The sequence below is a fragment of the Takifugu rubripes genome, chromosome 1 (assembly GCF_901000725.2).
Source record: "Takifugu rubripes chromosome 1, fTakRub1.2, whole genome shotgun sequence".
Lineage (NCBI taxonomy): Eukaryota > Metazoa > Chordata > Actinopteri > Tetraodontiformes > Tetraodontidae > Takifugu > Takifugu rubripes.
Window position 1 is genome coordinate 19,955,074 of NC_042285.1, and position 24,781 is coordinate 19,979,854.

General features: G+C 43.0%; 2 protein-coding genes across 3 annotated transcripts; one reads left to right on the plus strand and one right to left on the minus strand.

Moving 5' to 3' along the window:
• Positions 1-1,647: 1,647 nt before the first annotated feature.
• LOC115251097 (sodium channel protein type 2 subunit alpha-like) lies at positions 1,648-19,735 on the minus strand. The gene is made up of 26 exons (XM_029842148.1): positions 19,325-19,735; positions 16,243-16,560; positions 15,982-16,100; positions 15,782-15,871; positions 15,574-15,702; positions 15,378-15,469; positions 14,917-15,159; positions 14,506-14,569; positions 14,292-14,433; positions 12,846-13,052; positions 12,051-12,311; positions 10,126-10,258; positions 9,805-10,043; positions 9,534-9,707; positions 9,086-9,442; positions 8,519-8,983; positions 7,548-7,683; positions 7,304-7,458; positions 7,011-7,184; positions 6,791-6,913; positions 5,830-6,105; positions 5,684-5,740; positions 5,409-5,546; positions 5,134-5,238; positions 4,758-5,028; positions 1,648-4,667 (listed from the first exon to the last, which is right to left on the minus strand). The coding sequence occupies exons 2-26, from the start codon at positions 16,504-16,506 to the stop codon at positions 3,505-3,507; spliced, it is 5,577 nt and encodes a 1,858-aa protein (XP_029698008.1). The 5' UTR covers positions 16,507-16,560; positions 19,325-19,735; the 3' UTR covers positions 1,648-3,504.
• Positions 19,736-21,539: 1,804 nt separating this feature from the next.
• Positions 21,540-24,430, plus strand: slc38a11 (solute carrier family 38 member 11). 2 transcript variants are annotated; one of them, XM_003961956.2, is made up of 12 exons: positions 21,540-21,656; positions 21,760-21,877; positions 22,263-22,337; positions 22,406-22,540; positions 22,661-22,726; positions 22,811-22,917; positions 23,003-23,082; positions 23,164-23,234; positions 23,412-23,573; positions 23,638-23,750; positions 23,823-23,954; positions 24,046-24,430. In XM_003961956.2, the coding sequence occupies exons 1-12, from the start codon at positions 21,645-21,647 to the stop codon at positions 24,283-24,285; spliced, it is 1,311 nt and encodes a 436-aa protein (XP_003962005.2). In that variant the 5' UTR covers positions 21,540-21,644; the 3' UTR covers positions 24,286-24,430. The 2 variants fall into 2 exon arrangements, with proteins under 2 accessions (XP_003962005.2, XP_029697759.1); XM_029841899.1 differs by having other exon boundaries at positions 21,580-21,656; positions 21,757-21,877.
• Positions 24,431-24,781: the final 351 nt, after the last annotated feature.

The window sequence follows — 24,781 nt, forward strand, 5'->3', positions numbered from 1 at the left end:
CCCCTGGGGATACACTGCTGTAGCATTCTAATGGCTGTATCCATTGTGGCTTGTACAGACCATTATTGATCAAAGAGCCATAGCCAATAATACAAGCCGCTCACTTACTAATGAGCTCATTTCTTTTTCCATATGTTTTGCAAAAAACAAAGTTGCTCGAGACTTGATGGCACACGCATCTTGTGAATACAGGTAAATAAACAAGGTTTTTGAGAAAAAATGATGTCAGTAAAATGATGCTCTCCTCTGAAAGGGATTTATACAGTCTGTCTGGTGTTGGGGACTCACTGTTGGAGCAGTTCAGTGTCTGCATCCGTATGTGCGTGCACATGTGTGTGCTAGCACAGTGCGGAGGTAGGGCCATAAGGCTACTTACCACTACCTAATCTAATGGAGTTTTCTTTCCTGTCCACAGTAAATAAAATTACAGAGCTGTTATGGCTGCTGTTCTCAGATTTCTTCTGGAATTGTTTCCCCCCTTACCATTTTCATGCATGCCAGTGGCAAGATGCCAAGCCAAAGAGAGATCTTTTCACATATTATTATTCCATATTTAAGACTCCCAGGGTAGGAATGACAGGCCCACTTCCTATTCTCCATGTTGGATGTCATGTTACTGGGCAACCAGCAGGGTGAATGACTACTCATTGTGAAGGAAATCCGTTTACTCCACCTGTTGTTTTGTAGGCTGCCATAATTATAGTGACTCCTTTATATAATCTGGCTGGTTGTTGGTTTATCCTTCAAACATAACTCACTTGTGCTTTTGAGTATTTTGGTAGACGTAAACTACCAAGTGTGTGCTGCTGCAAACTGCAAAAACGATCATCTGTGTGAGGCAGAATGAATGAATGTTCAGAGGTCTGAAGATTCACCAGTTACAACAGGTAACAGCAGTGCTGAACTGTGATAAATATTCGACTCCTATTAATAATTGATGAAATGTTCTGCCTCCCTCAGATGCTAATAGTTTCCGGCAGGAGTCGCAAAGCTTAGACATATTTCAGCATCTTGGACGCACGTTTGATGAACTCAAGTGCAAAATGTAACTAAAACTTTAAGATTCAAGGTTTAAAGCTTCTTAAAAAAATAGAATTAATCAAAGACTTAATGCCGATATATCTTTGTGTTCCTGAAATTAATACAAAATAAAGTGTGGTTGAATTCATATTTCAAGATCAACATGAAAAAACCCAAAACCAAACAAAAAAAACATTTAAATTAAATCCATTTAGATATCGTCATGCATCAAAATTTTCAACTGTAATAGCATAGCAACAAAGAAAAAAACCCACAAAAGCATTGACACACAATAAAAATAGTCATTTCTTTATATGAAAAAAACATCTCTTTGTTAGCTGAGGTTTTTAAACGCTAAATTGTCTGAATAGCACAAACAAAGTAATAATACAATAAGATTGACTATTAGATTAAAATGGAAAACCTGCTGAATTTAAGGAGAAAAAAAATAGTTCTTCCTCATGGCCTCTGGTTAAGTTCTTCTTAGAGTAGAAATAGATTTTTTTAAATATAATTTAAGTCCAATTCCTCTAACTCACACCCACCTCAAATAGAAACTGGATCTTTGATTCTCCTGAGACAAAATGTAAAGCGGTTGTCTTGATAAAACAAAGGTTTTACACAATCTTGATGCATGTCATCTTTATTCTTTGTCATTTCGGTAAAATGAATTATACTGTAAGAGTTGCATGCAGTTAGTCGTACACTACAAGCATTATGCATATTCATGATGTAAAATTCTGTGCAAACAAAACATTTTTCAGTATGCATAAAGTATAATGTAAGTACTGAATGTTCTGATTACATGCAAAATATACTTTGAGGATTGGCATTATAGATTTATAACATGGAATAAGAGATTGAGCTGTGACACAGTTGAGAGGGGGCATCGCAGCTGCAGGAACAACAGACACAAGTGACACAACCGCAGCTCCATAATGTAAACAGAAATAGGAAACACGTTCTTGAGTCGGTCATTTAGAAGATCCGGAGTTGAATTTCATCCAACAAGATATTCATCATTATAATGACCTGAGAGGTCGATTGTTAAAAAACAACAAAACAAAGAAAACATACACGTGCACACACACATAGACACACACACACACACACACATAAAATGGCTGTTATTCCAGGCACCATTTCCAAACAAAAGCAGGTGATTTTAATAAAATAAAGCTTGGATGCACTTTTGGAGAAGAATGCTGTTCATTTAATAGTTCTTATGGGCATTTGTAGCCAGTGTCAGATTAAGAAATGTTTAACCGTATTCAAAAAACCAGCCTGTATAGCATTTTTGTCCAGCTTTAAATAACATTGGATTCATATGCACGTGTTGTGTGTATTATTGTGTGTGTCCGGCAGCAGCTCATAGTCTTAGTGTCCTCTTGAGGCTAATGTTCTTTTGAATAAACTGTTCCAGATACAAATGACCCTAATAACCTGAACAGAACGTACTGTCTATCTGCCCGTCTGAATGAACACAGTGAAACACGAAGGATATATCTGGATTCTCACAATAGGTAATAAATAGTCAGGTTAAATAAATGCCATCATTTCTTACAGGATGACAACAGACAATAGGAGGGAAACGAAGATCTGTCAGCATGTTGGAGAAGAAAAGAATGACACCAGAAACCCTCAGATTATCTGCTCAAGGACATCATCCTTCAACAGGTTCAGTCTGACGTTTTCATATGGTCATAATTAGCTCTACAAGCATCCCTGTGTGATCGAAGGAAACGGCTATTTACTGCTCTGAAACTGATAATCAATCATCATCCATCAATAGCCAAAACACTTCTCCAAAACATGAAAATAAACAAACCATCCTGATTTGTGCACCTCACGAAGCATGACGTGCGTGAGAGAGGGAGAGTTACACTCTGGCATGCATTACCATGGTGAAAAGATTCATGCAGGTCCAACTTTGGGTCTCATTGCAGCATCTCTGACACGGCACCTGTGGAGTATTCCAAGTGCTCTCAGTTAGAAAGAATCGATGGCTAAAGTGATGCTGCTTCCTGTGAAGAGTGATGTCGAAGGACAAACTTTATGAAAAGTTAAAAAAAAAGGTATAAAAAGTCAAGAAACCAAGTTTGACTGAGTAATAACAATGAAGGGTGTTTGGTTTCCCGCTTGTGACATAAGTAGGTAACGTAATACAGTCAGTGATATAACGACCATTCATGAAAATGGACTGAAAAACTAGATGCAACCGACATGTAAGCGTTACTGAATGCATCTTTCAGAATTCTGAATCATCTCCAGAGTCAACCTCGAGGCTCCTTTTCTCCCGGTAAAGACAGAAAGAGCAACTTAGGCACCATCCTTTAGAATCAAGTAAGCACGATCAGTTTGGCATAGATATCCATACTGAAGAAAAGAGTCCAGTGGATGTCTCAGTCACGACGCAAGATTGTAAACATGTTGCCATCAGTTAAAATGTCTTTGTCGCGCCTCTGCCTTCCGTAAACCTCGCGCTTACACATCTTTACACTCAACCTCCCTTTCGCTTTTGTCCTTTTCGTATTTATGTTTGCCGCTTGCTGCCACGCTGTTACACGCCATCGGAGGCGTCTGTTCGCTTTCGTCGGTGCCGGAAATTTCTTTGGGTGCGTCTGTGTTGCCATCCTCCTTATCAACGATTGTTCTGTCCCTTTGAATATCATTCACTGCTACGGGGCTCTTGACAGGAGACCGTTGGCTTGCGTACTGTCTGTAAGCCCGCTGGATGACGGTGGCTGATGTGTCCTCCAGTTTGCGGCGGAGGGTGGTGGTTATGGGCTCGTAGGACACTTTGGAAGGATTGGAAGCCATGAAACGCACCTCCATCTGCTCCCTGAGGATGTCCATCTCGCCGCCCTCGCCCAGAACCCGTTTTGTGAATGCAAAGAGGATGTCCAGACAGTGAATGCGTTCCCCGCTCACCATGGGTAGGTCCATGGAGATTAGCTCAAGCTTGTTGGGTTTGGGTAAGCATAAGGGCGGGTCCAGGGAGTCCGCGAAGTCTGAGAGCTTATTGTACTCCATGAACTGCGTCGCACGAGGATCGAACCTTTCCCAGACCTCGTAAAACATTTCAAAGTCGTCCTCGCTCAGTGGGTCTGCGCTTTCCTCGGTGGCCACCCCAAAGTTTTCCAGGATAACTGCAATGTACATGTTGACCACAATCAGGAAGCATATGATAATGTAGCTCACGAAGAAGGCAATGCCCACAGGAGGATTTCCACAGTCCCCTTTAACGGAACTGCCAGGGTGCTCTGTGCTATTGTCACAGTCATCTGCGTGTTTGTTGAGGATTGGAGCCAGAAGCTTGTCCCACCCCCCAGAGGTGGTGATCTGGAACAAACAGAGCATGCTGTTGCCGAATGTCTCAAAGTTAAACATGTCGTCGATGTCCGATTCCTTCTTGACGTAAGCGAAGTTGGACATGCCAAAGATGGCGTAGATAAACATCACCAGGAAGAGCAAAAGGCCGATGTTGAACAAGGCAGGAAGTGACATCATCAAGGCAAACAAGAGTGTGCGGATTCCTTTGGCACTTTTGATAAGACGGAGGACGCGGCCGATCCGAGCCAGTCGGATGACTCTGAACAGGGTCGGCGAGACAAAATAATTCTCGATCAACTCTGAGAGAAACACACCTTGGAAGAGAAAGCAAAACAAGTTAATCTTTGAATGAAGCCAAAAGCTTAGACTTATCTGAGCAGCACAGCGATGGAAGAACACCATACCGATGATTGATAGGATGACGACGATGAAATCAAATATATTCCACCCATTTGTGAAAAAGTAGTGACGAAGGGAGATCATCTTCAACAAGCACTCTCCCGTGAAGATGACAATGAACACCACATTAATATTGTAGAGAATTCTGCCCATTTCTTCGGACTGGTCGGCAGTTTCCACCATCATAGTCACCATGTTGAGCCATATTAGGACCATTATCACAATATCGAAGGCTTGTTTTGTGGTGAAGTCGAAGATGTACCCTTGAATTTTGTTCTGTAACAGATACAAGATCAAGATACCTGAAAGTACTGAAAACCTCTGGGGGAAGGGGGGTGTATGTAATGCAGATGGCATGCAGTCAGTATTAAAATGGCCTACTGATGGTCTTGGAATGGGTTTTTGTGGCTTCTTTGACCCTAGCTTTTTCATGGCGTTGTAGTATTTCTTCTGCTCTTCAGTCATGAAGATGTCTTGACCACCTAAGTAAAAATTGGAAGAGGAATTTGTTAAATCACATCACATGAAAAGGAAGAAAAAAAAACAATGTTTTATGTTTTAATTTTAACAATATTTTCAATACGGTTTTAGCATCAAGTGAAATATTACTGAAATGTGTGATATTCATTTAATGAGATGGCAGATTTGATACTTATCTTTTTCTTTTGCTGATTGAAATTGTCAATGATGACGCCGATAAAGAGGTTGAGTGTGAAAAAAGCTCCAAATATAATGAAAACCACAAAATACAGGTACATCTTTAGGTTGATTTCATAGTCTGGCTGTTCATCAGGCTAAAGTGGCAGAACAAAATTTAAAGAACCAATTAGGCAACAACTTTATTCTTTTATTTTGCCATTTGAAAATACAAGAAAGAAAAACAACCAAATAATCATTTAATTTCAATTTTTTCTTTAAAAAAAGATTTCACCTTGCTTTGGGAGTCCACAGCAGCGTACATGAGGTCCGTCCACCCCTTAAATGTAGCCTGTGTAAAAACAAACCAATGTCCGTGTTTATGTCTTGATGATTTGCCACAAATAATGCAAATAGCCAACAAACTAAAATGTTTCTTACCACTTGCAGCAGTGCAAGATAGCCCAGGCCAACATTGTCAAAGTTAACTTTTAGATTTGTCCAACGAGCAACATCTTGGCCTAAATTGATACAATCATTCTTTGTTTTCACTTCTGTTGGAAGGAAAGGCTGATTTGTGGTTCTGCGGATACACATTCGGAACTTTCCCGCAAACAAATTCACTCCCATGATGCTGAAGATGAGCCAGAAGATGAGACATACCAGCAGCACATTGAAGATAGAAGGTATGGCTCCTAACAGAGCATTGACAACCACCTACACACCAAACACACAGACATAAGCCACTCATACAGACGTCAAATAATGCAGAATTGAACCAAAAAAAATCCCGTTAAGGCTAAAAATCAATTGACCTACAGGGCCTTTTAGCAAGATACAGCAAACGTTTACGAAAAACACAGAAATCATTCAGACTTGCATTTGTCTGTGAAACGCTGTTCTTGCAAATGTGGGATCCAACTGTCCACCATGAGGAAAGACCATCATCTTAACAGTGTTGTATCTTTAGACCACCACAGTCTGAGGCCAATCAATATGTGCTACATTGATTTCAACAGCTGATACACTCTCCCATCCCACTACGTCAGCTGCTGCTGTTAGCCCAGGCTTGCACCGCGCAGGAAAATTACATAACGGTACAACATCTGAGAGAGTGCTGCTAACTGCCCCAAACTCTGAAAACGAATTTGATGTTTTCACTTTATTATTTAAGGTTTGGATTTAACTGATGATTGTAAATGGGTGGGTTAGCTTAGCCTAGCCTAGCCTAGCACAGAGGCTATAAAAGGTAAAATAAGACTGGTCAGAATGTATTTTAAGGTGATAAATGGACAGATTTTAATTTAAAAAGTAATTACTTTAAATTCTCCAGTAACACAGCAGTCTACAACCACTGGAACCAATGATAACAATTTGGGGTGTGGAAACATGTGAAGCTTACCCTCATGCCTTCAAAGCGTGAAAGGGCTCTCAGGGGCCTTAGGGCTCTCAGGGTTCTCAGAGATTTTATAGCACCCAGTTCAGAATATCCCAGTGCATTGGCTACCAAACTGATCAGTGACACCTGCAATACATCCAACAAAAAGAAGAAACAACCTTTTTTAATGAGGAGACGTGCTACTGTCGTCACAAGGTACCTTCTGCTGAACTTCTGAACCTACATCAACAATGAGGAAGTCCAGCCAGCACCAAGCATTTGTGAAGTACTTGGCAAATCCATAGGCCACCCACTTCAGTAGCATCTCCAGAATGAAAATATAGGTGAAGATTTTATCTGCAAACTCCAACAAGATTTTAACTGTCTTCCTCTTCTCGCTGTTGATATCTTCACATGCCTTGATGTGGAAAAAGTAAAATTAATTGTTGCAAACAGAAAGACAAGTTTTATCTATAAAATGTGTAAATGGTGTGAGTCGAGGCTTGACAAGTGTGTTTCTTCTCCATGCAGTCTTACCAGCGCTCCGCTGCTGAGCAGGATCATGAAGATGATAAAGCTCTCGAACCAGCTGTGCTCTACTATTCGGTAGCAGGTTTTTCTCAGCGTCCACCACATTTTCCCCCAGCCCGCCTCCACGTTTACCTGGCAGCACTGGAACCTTTGCACGCAGCCTGGGGAGAGACAAAAGGGTGATGGGGAATTAGCCATTTTGCACAGAAGCTGCACTGGTTTCAGTTGTGCCAGTGGCTGTAATCCTCACCGTCAAAAAAGCAGGCGTCCGGTTCCATAGCTTTGTCGAGTTCAAAGTCCACCGACTCCCCTCTCTCGCCGTCCAGGGGACAGTCCACTGTGCTGCCCTCAGAGGAGCTGTACTCGTCGTCGTCTTCTTCTACATTCTGTACATGGAAGCGTTAATTGAGTGGTCGAATCATTTGTAACGTGGCAATGGCACTTAAAATTTGATATGCTGCCTTTGTAAAAAGAAAATGTAATTTTAAGGTTGAGTTTTCAGTCACAATGATGGGAGTCCTGGCTAACTGAGCTGGAAATCTACCACCGGGGCTGAAGAAGCACCATCATTGTGTTCCAATAACACAATGAAAATCCAAAAAAGGCCTGCTGGTGCAAAGGACCCACATGACCTCTACTTCAGCCTTCTGTTGAATCGCTTTCTACAGGGTGTGTCTCCTAATAGCTGGCAGATGAGAACTGCTTGAATGCTTTCCTGGAGAAAGCAGGGGGCAATTGGCTGTCCTGGGACCGGCTAATGCAGTGCAGGCAATGATGTAAGCATGTTACTGCCATATACTGTATTATGTGAGACAATTCAGAGCTGATGCTCTGCACTTTCATCCACACGCGGCCTTGTCTTCCACGTTATGTAGGGTGTAGTATCATGGAAAACCCCACAAACAGAGATAAACAGGTGCGTGTTTGTTCTGAGATCAGAAAACAATTAGAAACCATTGAAGTTAGCAGCACAGCATTCTGACTATTAGTTCCAAATGAGGCACATCCTGTATTAGATATACAGTACATCAGATATAATAGGCAAAACAATACTGACAATCCTGAGATTTAAATGGTGCATGATTTAATGGCTGCTCTACACCGCTACCGGCTAATGTAGGGAGCTCAAACCAACGCAGAAATCCTTTGCAAGTCATAAGCAGACATGGAAGCATTATTTAAGACACGTTATTTGCAACATAAAAGCATAAACGTGCTCACCACATGGCACGCTGCTTCAGATGAGACGCTGCTGAAGTCTTCTGTGTTGAGGTTTTCAAAGTCGGACTCTCCCACAGCGATGGGGACTGTGATGGTCAGGCTGGGGTTGTTGATGAAGGACATGATGGAGTCATCGCTCCTGCTGCTGACGATGTACTTGTCTCCACTTTTGTCCACCCCATTGCCGTTCTTAGCAAAGTTTTTCAGCGTGTGGTTGGGGACTCCGTTGGGCCCTGTAGGCTTGTGGAGCTCATCCAGAGACTTGTCCTCGGCCTTCCCTGCCTTCTCCCCTCGGAGGCAGGCACTTCTGCACCTGCTTTGGATGAAAGCCTTGACGAAGGCGATGCCTCTTTGAATGCGGGCGATTGCTATCTGCAAATTGTTTGTGTCACTGTCATCTTCGTTCGCTAACATTTTGTCAGCGCTGAATGAACTCAGCAGCAGGGCCAGGAAGAGATTCAGCACCTGTCAGGAAATCACACAAGTTCATGTTAAGTTGGTTTTTTTGCTCAAAAACTTGACTACTGTTACACAAGGTGGAAATGACCGTAAAAGCTGATAATGTACCACAAGGTTTCCGATAACCATGACCATCATGTAGAGAATGATGCACATGGTCATCCCAGACACCTCCATACAGTCCCACATGGTCTCTATCCACTCTCCACAAAGCACTCGGAACACAATGAGGAATGAATGGAAGAAGTCACTCATGTGCCACCTGGGCAGCTCGCAGTTGGCGGAGATTTTGCACACACAGTCCCTGTAGTTTTTTCCAAACAGCTGCATGCCCACCACAGCAAAGATGAACACCACGATGGCCAGCACCAGGGTCAGGTTGCCCAAAGCCCCAACTGAATTGCCAATAATTTTGATCAGGGTGTTAAGAGTGGGCCACGATTTAGCCAACTTGAAGACTCTGAGCTATTAAAAATAACAGAGACAAAGAGACAGTGAGCCAAATCACATTTTTCTACACCTGGCTGCACCAGAAAAAGCTGGTTTGCACTCTTACCAGTCGGAATGATCTGAGAACAGACATGCCAACCACATTTGCCAAAAACAGTTCCATTAGGCTTAAGGTGACAATGATGCCATCGAAAATATTCCACCCTGTCTGAAAGTAATAATATGGGTCCAAAGCGATGATCTTGAGCACCATTTCAGCAGTGAAGATGCAGGTGAACACCTTCATAAAAACAGAGACATAGCAGCCATTTCATAAACATGGCGTCCTTTCAGGAAAAAAGGGAAAATCTTATCAGGCCATTCTGCAGCCCACTCACCACATTGCCCACAGTCAGCATTCTGCTGAAGCTGCCAGACATTGGATAATGCTCCATGGCCATAAACAGTGTGTTTAGTACAATGCAGATGGTGATAGTTAAGTCCGCAAATGGATCCATTACAATCAGGTTGACCACTTTCTTGAACTTCATCCATACTGGACAACATTCCCAGATGAGGACGGTTTCTGCAAAAGTGTACCAGCATGAGGGGCACTTCTGTCTTGACTCTTCCAGCTCTGAAAAGCAAACCACAACAACAGGACATTTAAGTCCCTGTTCTTTTTTCAGCGTCTGACCTGGACTGCCACGCCCACCTACCCTCCATTGTGCTTGTTATGACACTAGCTATACTTTGAGCTCTCTGCCTGGCCTCCGGGCCCTCCAGGAGGTCCATAAACTCCTGGTGAGGTCCCCCGTCTGCTCCTTGGTACTCTGTGTCAGTGGTGTCACCCTGAAGAGGAAACAGTTGTTACAAACGCAACTCCAAAAGTCACGGAAACACAAATATCTGAGAATTTTGCATTACATTTTACAAATGAAATGAGTTTGCATGAAAAACATTCACATTTCTTCATCAGTTTCACCTAAATATATACAGAATAATGAATGATGATACTGCATGATAGTGCACACATGCAGTCACATTGCAAACTTTACAATATAATGACAAAAACTGTAAAACTGTAAGCAGAGAGTGGTATACAGTAGTTACAAGGATCTTTTCTTTATGTTTATCTAACCAGCTGGGCTCTCAATTAAAGACAGTGTGAACAAGTGCACATCCTGAGAGATAAACCATAATTTTGACTGTTACATTGATCATAAAGGTATAAAATCACAAGGTTCAGGTATATGAATACAGCCTTACACACAATGGTAAACATTAGAGCTGTGCCATATCACCATATTAAGATTAAGATGAACTTTATTCATCCCCGTGGGGAAATTGAATTATTATTATTATTATTAATTGAATATTAGCAATGTCAATGTGAATGTGTTAATATGCTGATGGCACAAAGCAGGACGGTCGCTTTGAGACGGAACAAATAAAAAAACTTTCAGAGGAATCATTCTTTAAAAAAGCAGGAGAAAAAAACATGCATCAAGACATAAATAGCAAAATGTTAAATATGGATTTTAAGGGTGGAAATATCTGGGAAATCACTGATGGCTTGTTCACTGCAATTGAAAGTACACAGGGCAATGCAGAACACGAGTAAAAACTGGGGGGAAAACAACGAAAAGAAAAGTGAAACAGAGCTGCAGAGATAAAAGTCCATCTGGCTTGCACAAGCCTTTCTTACATTATCTCCGGTGGAGGCCATATCTACCATCAGTATAGGCAGAGGGAGCCCCACAGGTAACGACGGGAGTGAATTCCCACCCACCAGAGAAACAACCCCATTGCAGTCTATAGAGCTGCGCTTGATCCCACTGGTTGGAAGCAGAAGATGCGACAAGAAGCTGCACTGGCTCATGCTGCTGTCGCGTCGATCACGACTCCTGGGAAGAAACAAAGAGCCCCTCCGATTCAGGTTGCCCTCAAAAATGCTGTTCTCATCATCCGCAAACTCCGTTTCGGAGCCCACGTCACGTGTCTGGCTGTGGGAACTGAAAAGGCTGGTCCGGCTGTTCCGTCGGTCTGAGAACAGGGGTCCGCGAAAACTCAGAAAAGACTAAGAGAGAAAGATACTCTTCAGTGGATGCATGAAATTTGCCGCTTGCAGACAGGAAAGCTTGGAGGTGATGAAGATGATGAGAATGGTGATGGCAGAGGTGGTCGTGATGATGGTTAAGCATCGTGAAAAAACTTGTGACAGAAATGAAAAAAGTGGATTTTGATGACAAAAGGCAGGAATGATGGTGATGAATATGGCGAAGGCAACAATGACACATGGAAAAGATGGCAGCAGATCAGCAGATACAAAGACATATTACAGTACATGGTGCTGTAAACACACACACACACACACACACACTATAGATTTAAAGGTCTGTTACTGTGAATAACTGAAACTATTTTTTCCCAACTTCATTTAAAGCACAGTTTACAGTTCATGATCACAGTGTTTCCTTACAGAAATACAATAAATTTCTTTTATCAATGTAGACAGAGAAGCAATAATTGGAAATGCTCTGCTTACAAAGGCCTATAGATGGGAGCAGCGATGGCAGAGAGGCACAGGTTGGAGAAAGCCACTGTTTTTTCATAGACAAATCACACTGGGATCGTACTGAACCTGATGTGTGAAGGAGAATTTCATGTCGTAGTTGAGCTGGTTTGCATCCACAGAGAAGCGGCAGCGAGCTTTCTTCATGCTGTCCTGCGACTCCAATTGAGGGAACTTCTCATCTTTGCCCTCCTCCTTTTTTTTCCTTCGTCTGTTGCGTCTCTCTTTGGCACTTTTGGAGCTGAGCTTAGAGGCGTCTGAGGAGCTCTCGGGCCCTCCGCCTTTCCCGTCGACTCCTCCACCCTCTGCAACAGCCGCATCGGCAACAGCCTGCAACAGAAAACGCAGAATATGACCACAATCGAAACGTATCATAACATTTTCAAATGAATTTGTTTAGACTACTACTAAAAAAATCCTTATAGTTAAGGAGTTTAAACTAGCAAAACCAAAACAGCTCTTAGTTGTAAATGGAAAAAAGAGCTAAATAAGATCAAGCATCAACTAAACAGCAAAAACATTGCTTCCATTTTAATGCACAATAATCCGCTAATGCAATTTATAATACATTACTGGAAGCCAGCATTATAGTGAAACTGTGGTCATGTGTCCAGGACTTTGGCCCCGTCCATAAAGGCTTTTAATTTGGCAAGGATTCATTTCCCAACATTAGGATCAAGATCCGAAATGTCAAGTGCTGACTCATTTGCTTATTTTCATAGTTCTTTTTATGTCATTTCAGACATAAACCAAGAATCATTATTACAGACAGACAGAAATGGTGTGAAAATTGGATATAGAGCCATCTGTTTGGAACTCAAGCTATAATAAAAAATGTTGCAAAATTAAGAGATTTTGTGTTACCTGAGCGTCCTCTTGCTGCCGTTTCAGCTGCTCAAGCATGGCCTTAAACTCCTCCTCCTTCTCCTTGGCCTCCTGTATGGTAGCCTGACACTGCTCCTCGTAGGCCATGGCCACCACGGCCAGAATCAAGTTTATCAGGTAGAAGGAACCAAGGAAAATCACTAGGACAAAGAAGATCATGTAGGGCTTCCCTGAGGCTCGCAATGTCTGGAAGGAAGAAAAATTCTCATTACTAGATTCACTTATAATAAGTAATAATATAATAAGTAATGTCACTGGATTCTCTAGGTGTCCTAATTTCCAGTTATTATTTTGTTGCCTTTCTTCTCTCAGTAGCAAAATAAATCGCTTCCTCAATGTTGACTCATATGTTACGGAAGTGCCACATCAGGTCATTTGTACATCAGAGAGCTGCCAGTAAATGTAATTTCCTGAAGTGATTATTGAATGAGGGCAAATGTTTCATACATAAAGTTTTTTTTTGATACTATCATTATTGTTATCAGCTTAATTTTGTCTACAAACCGAGTGTTTGCTTTTGCTTATGTAAGGAGTCAGTTTACGGCTTTAGAAACCTATTAAAGTCAGACAAGAGAAAATGTATTTCACTGTCCCACGAAGGCCCAAACAGGTGATACCACATGAATTTGCTTTGTTGTGCAACTATGCTCAAAATCGCACCGAGACCTCTACAATTGTAGCCTGTTTGTCTGGTTGTGTTTGCATAATCGGCATTTGGACTACTCTTTGTTCTTTTGGTCCCAGATGCACCTGCCTTTCATTTAAATGGTTGTCCGAACCCTTTTTCTACCATTGTGAGGGTGCTTTGTTTCCCTCAGTGGCCCGCCCTCATACGGCGAGCAGTGCGCTAAGATCAGCCAACACACGCAACATCCGAGAATGAAAAATAGCAGAACAAAAGCAGAAAAAAAGGCAAAATCACACCTGCACGATGGGCTTTGTTTCCTATAACTTCATATTATTTGGGAAACTTCACTATATGTATAAAGGTAAACTATATTTGGTGTCAGCAGTAAAGTGTGATATATTTCTTATATTAGCATCAAGTCTGTACAGCTCCATGTCAGGGGGTTGACTGGTCGCTCCACTTCCCAACAACCTTTGTGTCCCGTGATCATCACACATAGTACGCCTCAAAGTGTCCTTGGGCAAAACCCTGAGCCCCAAAATTACACACAAAGCCTCTTTGGTGTATCAATGTTTATTCCTCAATCCTGAATGGTTATTCTACTCTCGCTATGAAAGTGAGTGTGAATGGATGAATGGACACAGTAACATAGAGAACTTTGTATGGTCATGAAACGGCTAAAAAAGTGCAATATAAATAGAGTCCGCTCACCATTTGTCACTTTAGCCAGTATCCAATATAGACCCAGTGTGTGCAGTTTTATTTTAGGCCATTTTATGTCTGCAAAGTGTCCGCACCTGCTGGTAAAGGTTCTCCCAGTAGTCCTGTGTCATCAGTCTGAACAGAGAGAGGAAGGCCCAACCGAATGAGTCGAAACTGGTGTAGCCATAGTCGGGGTTCGCTCCCACTCGCTTGCAAACATACCCCTCTGGACACCGCCTGCAACCAACACAGCATCTGTGAGGTTTGCTAACTGTGGATGGATTCAAAGCCATGGGGAACGATGCTTACCCAGCGTCGCTGCTGTTTCCACAGAGCAACGGATCTTTTTTGCCGGGAAGGTAGTAATGATTTTCTGATTGCAAAAGACAAATGTTTCATTAGCAGCAGGAGCTGCAGAGGCCCAACTAAAAGCACTTTAATACGCATGCGCATAGCCAGGAACCCACCAAAGATGTGTTTTATGGAAAATGGATTGTCATGGTCATATCTGACAAAATTATATCCTACCAGTACGATTGCTATTAAGTAGAATTTCATGCGTGTGTTCTATGTCCAGTGATAAAATAACAGAAAACAGACATCATGACAACCAAACACATATAATACTGCAGGACTAAGAACCTTTCAAAAAGAGCCAAAGCCTTCTTAACGTACTGATTATTTTTTTGCACAGTCATTCTGCAATCGGAAGTTACTCACTTGGATCCAGCATGTACTCGGTCAAGTTGAAAGAGTGAGACTGGTTGACCTGTGTTCCATTGGCGTATGTTTCATTGACTGAGCTGTCATTTGTCAGTATCCAGACGCACTTTTGTTTTAAGTGACCCATGAACAGTTGCAGTCCTATCAGAGCAAAAACGCTCAGGCAAAAAACAGTGAGAATCATCACGTCGGCCAGCTTCTTCACGGACTGGAACAGAGCACTGACGATGGTTTTCAGACCTGTGGGTCACATGATCTCTCATCACTCACTGTCCTTATTAAGGATGCCTTATTTGAAACACTAATTTATTTCATAAGTAACTCTACAGTACAAGTGCTAGGGAGGTACTGGAGTAAGATTTATTCATAGAAATATTGACAACTTTGACTCATCACTGCAGCAATGAAAACTCATTTAAACCAAGAAAACTCATTTTTAAGAAAACCCCGATGCTTACCAGGGATCACTGAAATAGCCTTAAAGGCTCTCAGCACTCTGAATGTGCGGAGAACTGAAAAGTTTCCCAGGTTGACAAACTCTGTCACGTACCTGCCGGAAAGAAAAGTGCCATCTTATATCGCAAAGGCAGCGATACGTAAAAACGAACAGCAAAGACAACATGATGATAAACACGGCGCTTCACAGGTACTTACGCCATGACAATGACGCTGAAATCCAGCCAGTTCCAGGGATCCCTTAAAAATGTGAACTTCCCCAAACAGAAGCCTCGGGCTAAAATTTTGACCAGGGACTCAAATGTGTAGATGGCAGTAAAGGTGTACCTGAAGATTAACACCAATAAAAGACATCATACATGTTCATTATGCTCTCACATCAGAGTTTAAGCCCCACAAAACTTACTCAACATTCTTTGCCCACTCAGGCGGCCGATCCAGCGTCATAAACCCACAGTTGGCGATGATTGTGCACATGATGACAACGCTGAACAATTTACAGGCAGTCGTCAAGGAAACATTTGTTTAACTATGGAAATGAAACTTATGGGAGCAATATAAACATGTCACCCTTGTGTATATAGGACATCACTGATTAAAGGATATGAGTGCACCAAAATCCTTATTGATATTCTTCTGAGAAGGTTGAAGGGACTCAGGAGGTACAAGGCAGGAGCGGCGTTGAAGCGGAAGATGTAACTGCCTTTGTTTAATACTATGAAAGTCTGGAAAATAGAGACGTGAACATATCAGTTCCCCTACTGCAATCCCATCTGTTGCAAATCCAACCCTCCATCATTAATAAGCGATTTTTAGGTTTTCAATAACAAGTCTTTCTAAAGACAGAATTTTATCATTTTCAATTACTTTTTGGTTGTTGTAGTAGGGATCCATGTCTTCTAGGGGTATCGACACCATGCTTTTAGGAACATCCCTGTACAGAAGTGGGAGTGATTTGCCCGCCTCCAGGTCACTGCTGGGTTTGAGCTCATTCTCCTCGCTCCGTTTTTTCTTCCCTCCTTTGGGTTTCCTGGCTTTCTCCTCAGTGATGCGTGCCTCAATGGCTTTGAGGGACTCGCGGCTGAAGGGGCGGAAGCTGTCTGGACCCGGTGGTACAAGCAGCTGTGCCATCTTCTCATCCTGCACCTTCGAAATGATTGGCTAAGCCTCCGACAAGAGAAAGGCCTGGGGGGGGGGGAGTCAGAACAGGCGATTGGCTCTGATTACAGATGGGCACAAATCAACAACAGCTGATAAGAACTGACTTTTTAAAACAAGAGGGAGGTGGGTGTGGTTCAGTCAGAGATCGTCTCATATTCACAGGAAGTGCCGCGACTTAATGAGCCTTGAGATGGTGTCCGTTCGCATAAATTTCTGCCAGCTGTGGTAAAATTAGATCTAATTATCAGCCCCTCTGCAGATAAAATTAAGCTCTGACATGACAATGATCAATTCCAGGTGAAATTCTTGCTTCTCTCCATCCCTCAAAGTGAAAAGAGTCCACTTTCTCCATGACAGTAAGGCAGGAGGAACAGATTCATCTTCCTAATAGGCCCGGCTGGTGTGATGTGTTGGGCAGACCTACGTGCTATTAAATATGAATGTGCTACACTGTAACTCTCTTTCTGCTCTGCTGCTGAGAGCTTTTGTCTAATCTCAGTGCAATAGTGTAATAGAATACTTCCACCAGCTGTGACGCAAGAAAATCAATCACAAACATGCTGGTCAATCAAACTGCCCACAGCACTGTACTGTACATGCGTGATGTAATTGCAACAAGAGAAGAAGGGGCAGCTATAAAACAGCGTTGACTTTATTCCCTGTTAGCCTGTGTGGTTTGCAGCCAATGAACCTTAGTCGCATCGTGGTGCGTTCAGGGTCAACGGAAATATTCACGAAATTGTTGCACACCTATCTGGATGTGATAAAATTACATCTTTGGGACGAAAGAAGGAAATATCTTATTTAACATCTTTTTTTAACCAAACAATGCAAAGGGTGCCTTTATATTTAGCAGTTCTGTTTGATTTAATATTTCTAAGCACTTTTAACAGCGTTCCGCCAGCGTAGCCCTGATCTGAACTTAGCACTTAGAGGATGTGCTCTCATTTGTTTGCACTGTGTATCTGACATTACATTTAACAAATCAAGATGGCTGACTTCATCTGTGGAGGACAGGAAGAGGCTGCAAAAGAGCCTAATCAAATTATGTGTACAATAAATGTAACGCACTTCACATTTTCAGTAAATACCAATGTCAAATTTCCCAAAAAGCTTGTTGTTGGGCTCTCAGGATAAAAGCTACATTTGCAGTCTAACCCACTCTCATCCTTTTTAAAAAAGAAAAGTTTGTTGCAAACTTGCAAATGGATAGCAAATGACCGAACAAAAAGACCCGGTAATATGGTCACTGATAATGGGTGAAAAGCTCAATAATGTGACATCTGCTGAGAGGGAAATGTGTTGCCCCTAAAGAGCCATGCATCATCTGTCAGTCTGCTCCTGACTCGCTGTCAGATAATGCCGCCACTTTAAGGCTTCAAACGGGCCCACTTCATTTTATCAGCAACCTGTCTGCATAGCAGCCTCCTCACCCTCGACCATGGCCGTTCCGGCCGTGGTGTCCCGGCGATGGAGTGATGACTGACCTTGAACCCTGGGGCCTCCCAACTGAAACCTGAATATATCACAGGCTGGCCTGTAATATATGATGTATCTGACTCTATGTGTGTGGTCTCATGCAATTTCACCCTGCAGTGACATTTTTTACACAATAGTGACAATTTTAATCACTACAAACAGAAGAATCTCGAGCTGTGCTCACCATTAGTTAACGTTTAATAAAGAGATAATAATTATTCGGTCCAATGAGATCATTCTAACCACTGATATGTAAAATATAATCTGACACCATCAAATTGTTGAGTTATTTGCTTCTTTCCTTGTCATCGTCTCCACAGTTTCCTGCTGATATTCTGGGATTTGCTGTGTCTAATGGTTCTTTTAAGGTTGCTTACCTGCAGGTTTTCAGTCGTCACTACGACACAGGCCTACTCCCCTCACTCAACGCTGCCTTCTTCTGCCTTAAGTATTTAGACACAGACCAAGCCTGTTTTTCAGCTGCAGCTGCCTTCTAAAAGGTTCCTGCATGTTCTGAGATGGAACCGTGTGGATCGGTCTGAGTGCAGCGCACCACTATAGCAACCATCCCTGCAGTCCAGTTTTCTCTCTGGACTACTGCAGTAAAGTGACATGACGGCTCATCTGCCAAGTACTGGTCAGACCAGGCTGACCACAACAGGCCCACCATGACTACGGAGTGACAAAAGACATAGTTCCAGTGATGAGCAGGAACTTTCTGCTTGGACATACATGGAGGAGAGTGATCACAGTTGTGTATCTGTGGGCTCCCAGGGGACCTACAGTAAGTGCGCACTGATGGCTGCCTCACTCACTCCCGGGCTGAGATCCTTCAGCCTGCTCACTCAGGGCGTTGGCAAACTAACTAATGAGGAGAAGCTGTTATCACGCATCTCTCTGGACTGAACTGGTCTTTTGTTGAGCGTGAGCTTACAAGCTACAAACTGTGCTTGTGCAGCCTGGAGGGAAAGCATCCTGATCTCTTAATTGACCGCAATCTAATAATGATGTTGACAGTAAGCAGCAAGCAGGAAGTCAAGATGGAGAATGGTAATAATAATTTGCTGCCAAGCCCAATATCTGCTCTACTATACTTCAATCCATGAACTGAACCTGAACACAGAACAGGACTTTCCATCACGTTGACATGTTAAATATACCACACAGAGTCATGCAGAGATTGATCTTATGGATTTTCGTTTCAACAAACTCAAAAATAGTCAATAATTACCCTTTTGAGGCGATTTAAGTCGAATGTACAGTGGAAAAAGCAATTTGACTGAACTTCAACAGAATTCCTTGAACTCACCGTCAGTTTTTCATCCTCGACAGGTGAAAAACGGAGGAAAAAACGTCGAGGAAAAAACTTTAGCGTACCTAAAATGGACTTTCTGCTGATCACTTTCAAATTTTCTCTGTCTCTCCGGTGTCTCCAGAGTCGATACTTTCCACCGTTTCCACAGCAGCAGCGTCAGAAAGAGAAAGAGGGAGCTCACGTTTCATGCGTGCCTCCGTGCGCCAGACTCAGGACTGCGGTGTTTCCGGATGTTCCTGGGTACCAAGTGGAGGAAGAGATGCCGGAATGGCTGCTGACACAATATTGTGGTGGGAATCATCAAGCTGTAATTGTCGGGAGGAAATGCTACATGCGTGTTGGAGTCTGATGTGTATGAGAAACTAAAAGCTGAAGCCACAACATCAGTTTGTGCTCTAAGAGTGTGTTGAGAGGCGGGGGCCAACGGCACCTCGGATTCTGGTGTGTAGTAGCAGAAAAGTGGCCGTTTTTCAATCACAATCCCACACAAAACTGTCTGATTTGCCCCGAAATCAGCCAGAAAACACAGCACCCGAAACTAGTACGCTGTAACATAACAGGTGAGAAAGCACTTAATGTGGAAAGTTTAGTGGGTGACGTGACAGAGCACGCCTGCTGGCTCTGGCGCCACCTGGTGGCGGAAGACCGGTGCGCAGGGTCATGAGAGAAAATAGATTGGTTTGAAAATTTTGTTTATATAGGAGCCATTATATAGAAAGGATGAATGTGAGTCCTGCTTTTATTAATACACCATTATTAATTCAAATTCTCATGTTTTCTTGTTGTGGATTGGCACTCAAATCCTTGAGTGTTTTACTGCACACACAGTGTAACCTTTTGTAGAACAGTAGTTTAGGCTGGGTTCCAGGTGATTCAATGAATGTAGCACCATTAATCCTAGTTTAGCTGCATGGTGGGCTGTTAGTTCACTTTCAATGTGAGGACAGAGTCCCCTAACACCTGGATTGGTTATGACGGACCAGTCACATCTTTTTTCATTTACCAAGAATAAACCAAAAGGAACTGATAAAATATCCAATAAATCTGAAAGGACACCTGAAATAGAGTTACTGATATTCCTGAAATGGAAAAAATCCGTTGTCTTTGCCATTTTCTGAAAGTGATTACTCTCAAAAACTGAAAAAGAAACTATAGGGGTCTGTACGAAAAGCAGCTTGGATTTTTCTGAATGGATATAAATCTCCAAATCTTTTCCGCCCCCAAACAAAGGCCTCTTTTTGAGGCAGCTTTAAAAGAAATAGAGTACAACAAATCCCAAATCAATGGAGTTCATGATCTCTATTTATTGGCCATTTTTGCATTGTGTATAAGCGCTGCAGTCAAACACGCGGAGCCTAAAGGCAAAAACAGGAAGTAACGAAAGGGGCACTTTACTGATATGACCATCAATGGCATCATTTATACAGAAATATGTGGTTGTTGTTGTTCTTGTGGTTGTTGTTGTTTCTGAAATGTGGAAATGAGAAAGAGTATGTTGTCTGATACCAATAATGGGTGGTGTGTTTAAGTGTCATGGTAAAGACCACACAAGGGACACAGTTTTCTCTAAAATGGGATTGTAACCTTTAACAGAGTTTTCAAATTTGCCTATATGTTATATATATGCCTACAAGTTCTTATCTGGGGTGAGAAGCAGAAGGTTCTCACTTCAAGCCCCGGGGCAGACAGAATTTGAAAGGTGTTCTGGTAGCAGGGGAAGGTGCCAGGACACTGCTATGAGACCCATATAGAGCAGGAAAAGGCTCCAGCACCATCCCAATGACCCTCAAAGGGATGAAGCAGTAAACAAGAAAAAAGTCCTGCCTGGACACACAATAGAGCTTTCATTCATTTCTATTTTAAATATTTACCAAAAAAATCTTTAGCTAAAAGGCCTTTTGATCCCACAGATTTCTTAATAAGCGTTTTAAAACAGTTCAGCGAATTGATTGAACTTTAATAGCCGATGTCAGGCGGTTAAATATGCCGCAGAACGGGGCCAAAAGAATGTCATGCAGTGCGTAAATTGCGCAGAGCGGGTTTCCAAATTTGGAGACACACTTGTCCAGCTTGTTGAATTGTGTTGAGCACAGCTGGCTGATGAGAAGGAGTGACCCTGTGGACAAACCAAGAGAGTTCAGGGCACTGATTCCAGAGGGTGGAGCTCAACCCAATGTGAAGTGTAAAGCCCAGGGGCGCTATTGAGATGTTTATAAGGCATAGTTAAGAGAAATGCTGAAACTTGGGCAGGTCACGGTTATCCACTGAAGAGGCGCGAAGACGCAGGTCAGGGGTCGACCGACAGGCGCTTCCAATGGCTCAGCAGGTAAGGTGATGCTGCGTTTGGATAACAGCGAGATTGATTCAGCCAGACGCTTTTGATGGGGTTGACGTTGATCCTTTAACCTGTCGTGTGAATTTCTAAGCAGCTGAAAAATGAAGAAGGCGCGACGTTAATTCCTCCGCCAAAAATCTCCGCGTCCCGGAGGTCAGCGATATCCGCGGCTTTCAATTTCATTAATTCCATCATCGGATCCGGAATTTTAGGTAATAACTCACCTTGCATGTCCGTTCTCCATACAATCCTTAACCTGCCCCCAACAACACGGGCTATAGCGTCAGAACAACCGCGGTCTCTTTCAGCGGCCTCATCCGTAATATGTGGTGATATCGGTGCAACAAACGTTCACACTATTCAAGGCTCGCAGTGGTAAACTCTCCGTGTCATATGACTGGCGCCTGTTGCCCCATTCTCTTTCCCCTTTAACCCTTTCATCCACACAAAGTGAGACATTCTCTGGCGTCAAAACCCCCACAAGGAGTCGGCTGCTTATTCCCAACACTGTCTCATCTCATGAAGTGAAATGCGGTTTATTTACGTATGACATCGTCGACATCCTGTTGAAGGAGGCATAACCCCGATCTTCTGCAGGGCTGCCATATGCACTGAGCCAGGCAGGACTCCCGCTCGGCCTTCTGTTTCTCATCATCGTTGCCTTCATCACAGGTGGGTATAAATGTTCCCCATAATGATGCACATGCAGGCCGTGGTTATGATACACCTTTTGGAATCAGATTACTCCATAATCCTGCTGATAAAAGGAGGCAACCTGTCAGGGACCAACAGCTATCAGGCGCTGGTGCAGAGTACCTTTGGATTCCCTGGGTTCCTGGTCCTCTCTGCGCTACAGTTCCTTTACCCTTTCATCGGTGGGTCTTTTATTTTTGATTGGGCACATGACAGCACATGCGTCATGTATTCACTATTTGTTCTGGTGCTTTCGTGTCAACACAGTTGGAGATGAATAACAGATTCCTTTCCTTCCCTAGCGATGATCAGCTACAACATCACAACTGGTGACACGCTGACCAAAGTGTTCCAGAGAATCCCAGGAGGTGCAGTATGGAACATGCGCTTCGCGTCAGATGCCGAAATAATTTAAACACACGTGAAAAAATGCTTGAACCCTCCTGCCACAGTGGGTCCGGGACACATCCTCGCCGAGCGCCACTTTGTGATCTTACTGTCGACGGTGGCGTTCACGTTGCCTCTGTCTCTCTACAGGAACATAGAGAAGCTCGGGAAGGTGAGTCCGCATACTTCCCTGCTGCCTCTTTTGTAGCTTTCAGGGCTTTTTTAGCTGCCTGTAAACCACCCGTGCGTGTTTCCAGGTGTCCCTGCTGTCGATGGTGCTGACCATGGCCATCCTCATCACCGTGATCATCAGAGCTGCCACGTTAGGCCCCCAAATGTGTGAATCAGCACAGGGATTTAAATTTGAATGCTGATGCACAATCTAATTATGAATTCATGTTTCTTTATATTCCTTTAGCCCCCCCACAGAGGATGCATGGGTGTTTGCAAAGGCAAATGCAATTCAAGCAGCTGGAATTATGTCTTTTGGTGAGTAGGAGCTTATTCGTGCTGCTTGATGGCTAAAGATGTTGATGTACAGCGACAAACAAGATATAAAGATAATCGTTACTTTAAAATCATCATTTACAATATGGCCCATTCTAATGAATAGTCAGGCTAAAGAACAAACAGAAGGCACTTAGCTCTGATGTTGTGTCCCTGCAGCCTTTATCTGCCACCACAACAGTTTTCTTATCTACGGCTCTCTGGAACAGCCAACCATAGCCAGCTGGACCCGGGTCACCCATGTGTCAGTGGGCTCTGCTTTGATAATCAGCGCTGCGTTTGCAGTTGCTGGTTACACCACATTCACTGGCTACACTCAAGGTACCGCTCAGAGACGGCCAACCCCAGGCCTCAGCTGTCATCACATTTCTTCAACCTCTTTCAGGAGACATATTTGAGAACTACTGCAAGGATGACAACCTGGCAACATTTGGGCGCTTCTGCTTCGGCCTCAGCATCGTGACCACGTTTCCTCTGGAGTGTTTCGTTACACGAGAGGTAGAAGAGCGAAAAAGAGGAACCACTCGCAGCAGGATGGGTCCATTTGTACGTTCTTCTTTATCTCCACAGGTGCTATCTAATGTGCTTTGCTGTAGGGAGCTGACCAGAGCTGAACATGCAGGCCTGACTGTGCTCATAGTGACAGCGTGCACATCCATGTCTTTGGCTTTCGACTGTCTGGGTGTAGTTTTGGAGCTGAATGTAAGTCATTGCCTCCATGGCAGCGTTGTGTTCAATAATCTTTTTATGGGTCTGTTTCCTGTGATGGATTCTCCTCTCCTCTATCACCCAGGGCGTTCTGAGTGCCACTCCACTGATCTTCATCATTCCATCTGCATGCTTCCTCAAACTGTCCCCTGGACGGTGGTTTCAGGGTGAAAACCTGATACCGTCTATCCTGATTTTAACCGGCGTGTTTGTCATGATCACCGGTTTGACCATGACTGGGCTGTACCCACAAGACTGTTCCCACGGGGTGGAAATGTTCTACTGTGCAGACGCTAATGTGTCTGGCACGGTGCCGCCTGCATGATTGGAACGCTCAGCTCGTTTTTACACAATCTTTACCACTGATATTATTCAGCAAAACTGTAATCAGTGCAAACACTTTTTATGCATCTAACGTTTTGGTTTTTATTTGACTGAATTTGCTACTCCAGGTGAGGAACATCCTCATCTTTCTATCCTTCCAGCACAACTGGGGGAGTCTCATACTGTAGTCTTGTTTTTTATTATTATTATATAGCTTTACTGTAACTGTGAGCATCCCTGATACATTTTGGAGTAGTGTTAGGCTATTTATTTAAATGTAGTTAGCATACTCTAGGTAATTTGCAGATTAGTTATGCTGCATTTCTTATATTGTCAGACAGATAAAACAAAAACATGGGTAGGAAAAAGAAGGATTTGAACAGTACTGCGAGTAAATTAATTGTAATATTACAATTTCAAGGCTCTCAACTTATGTATTTATTTGTGTTTGTATACTTGTGACGCTCTGACGCAGGAGAATCAGCCGTTCCCAACTT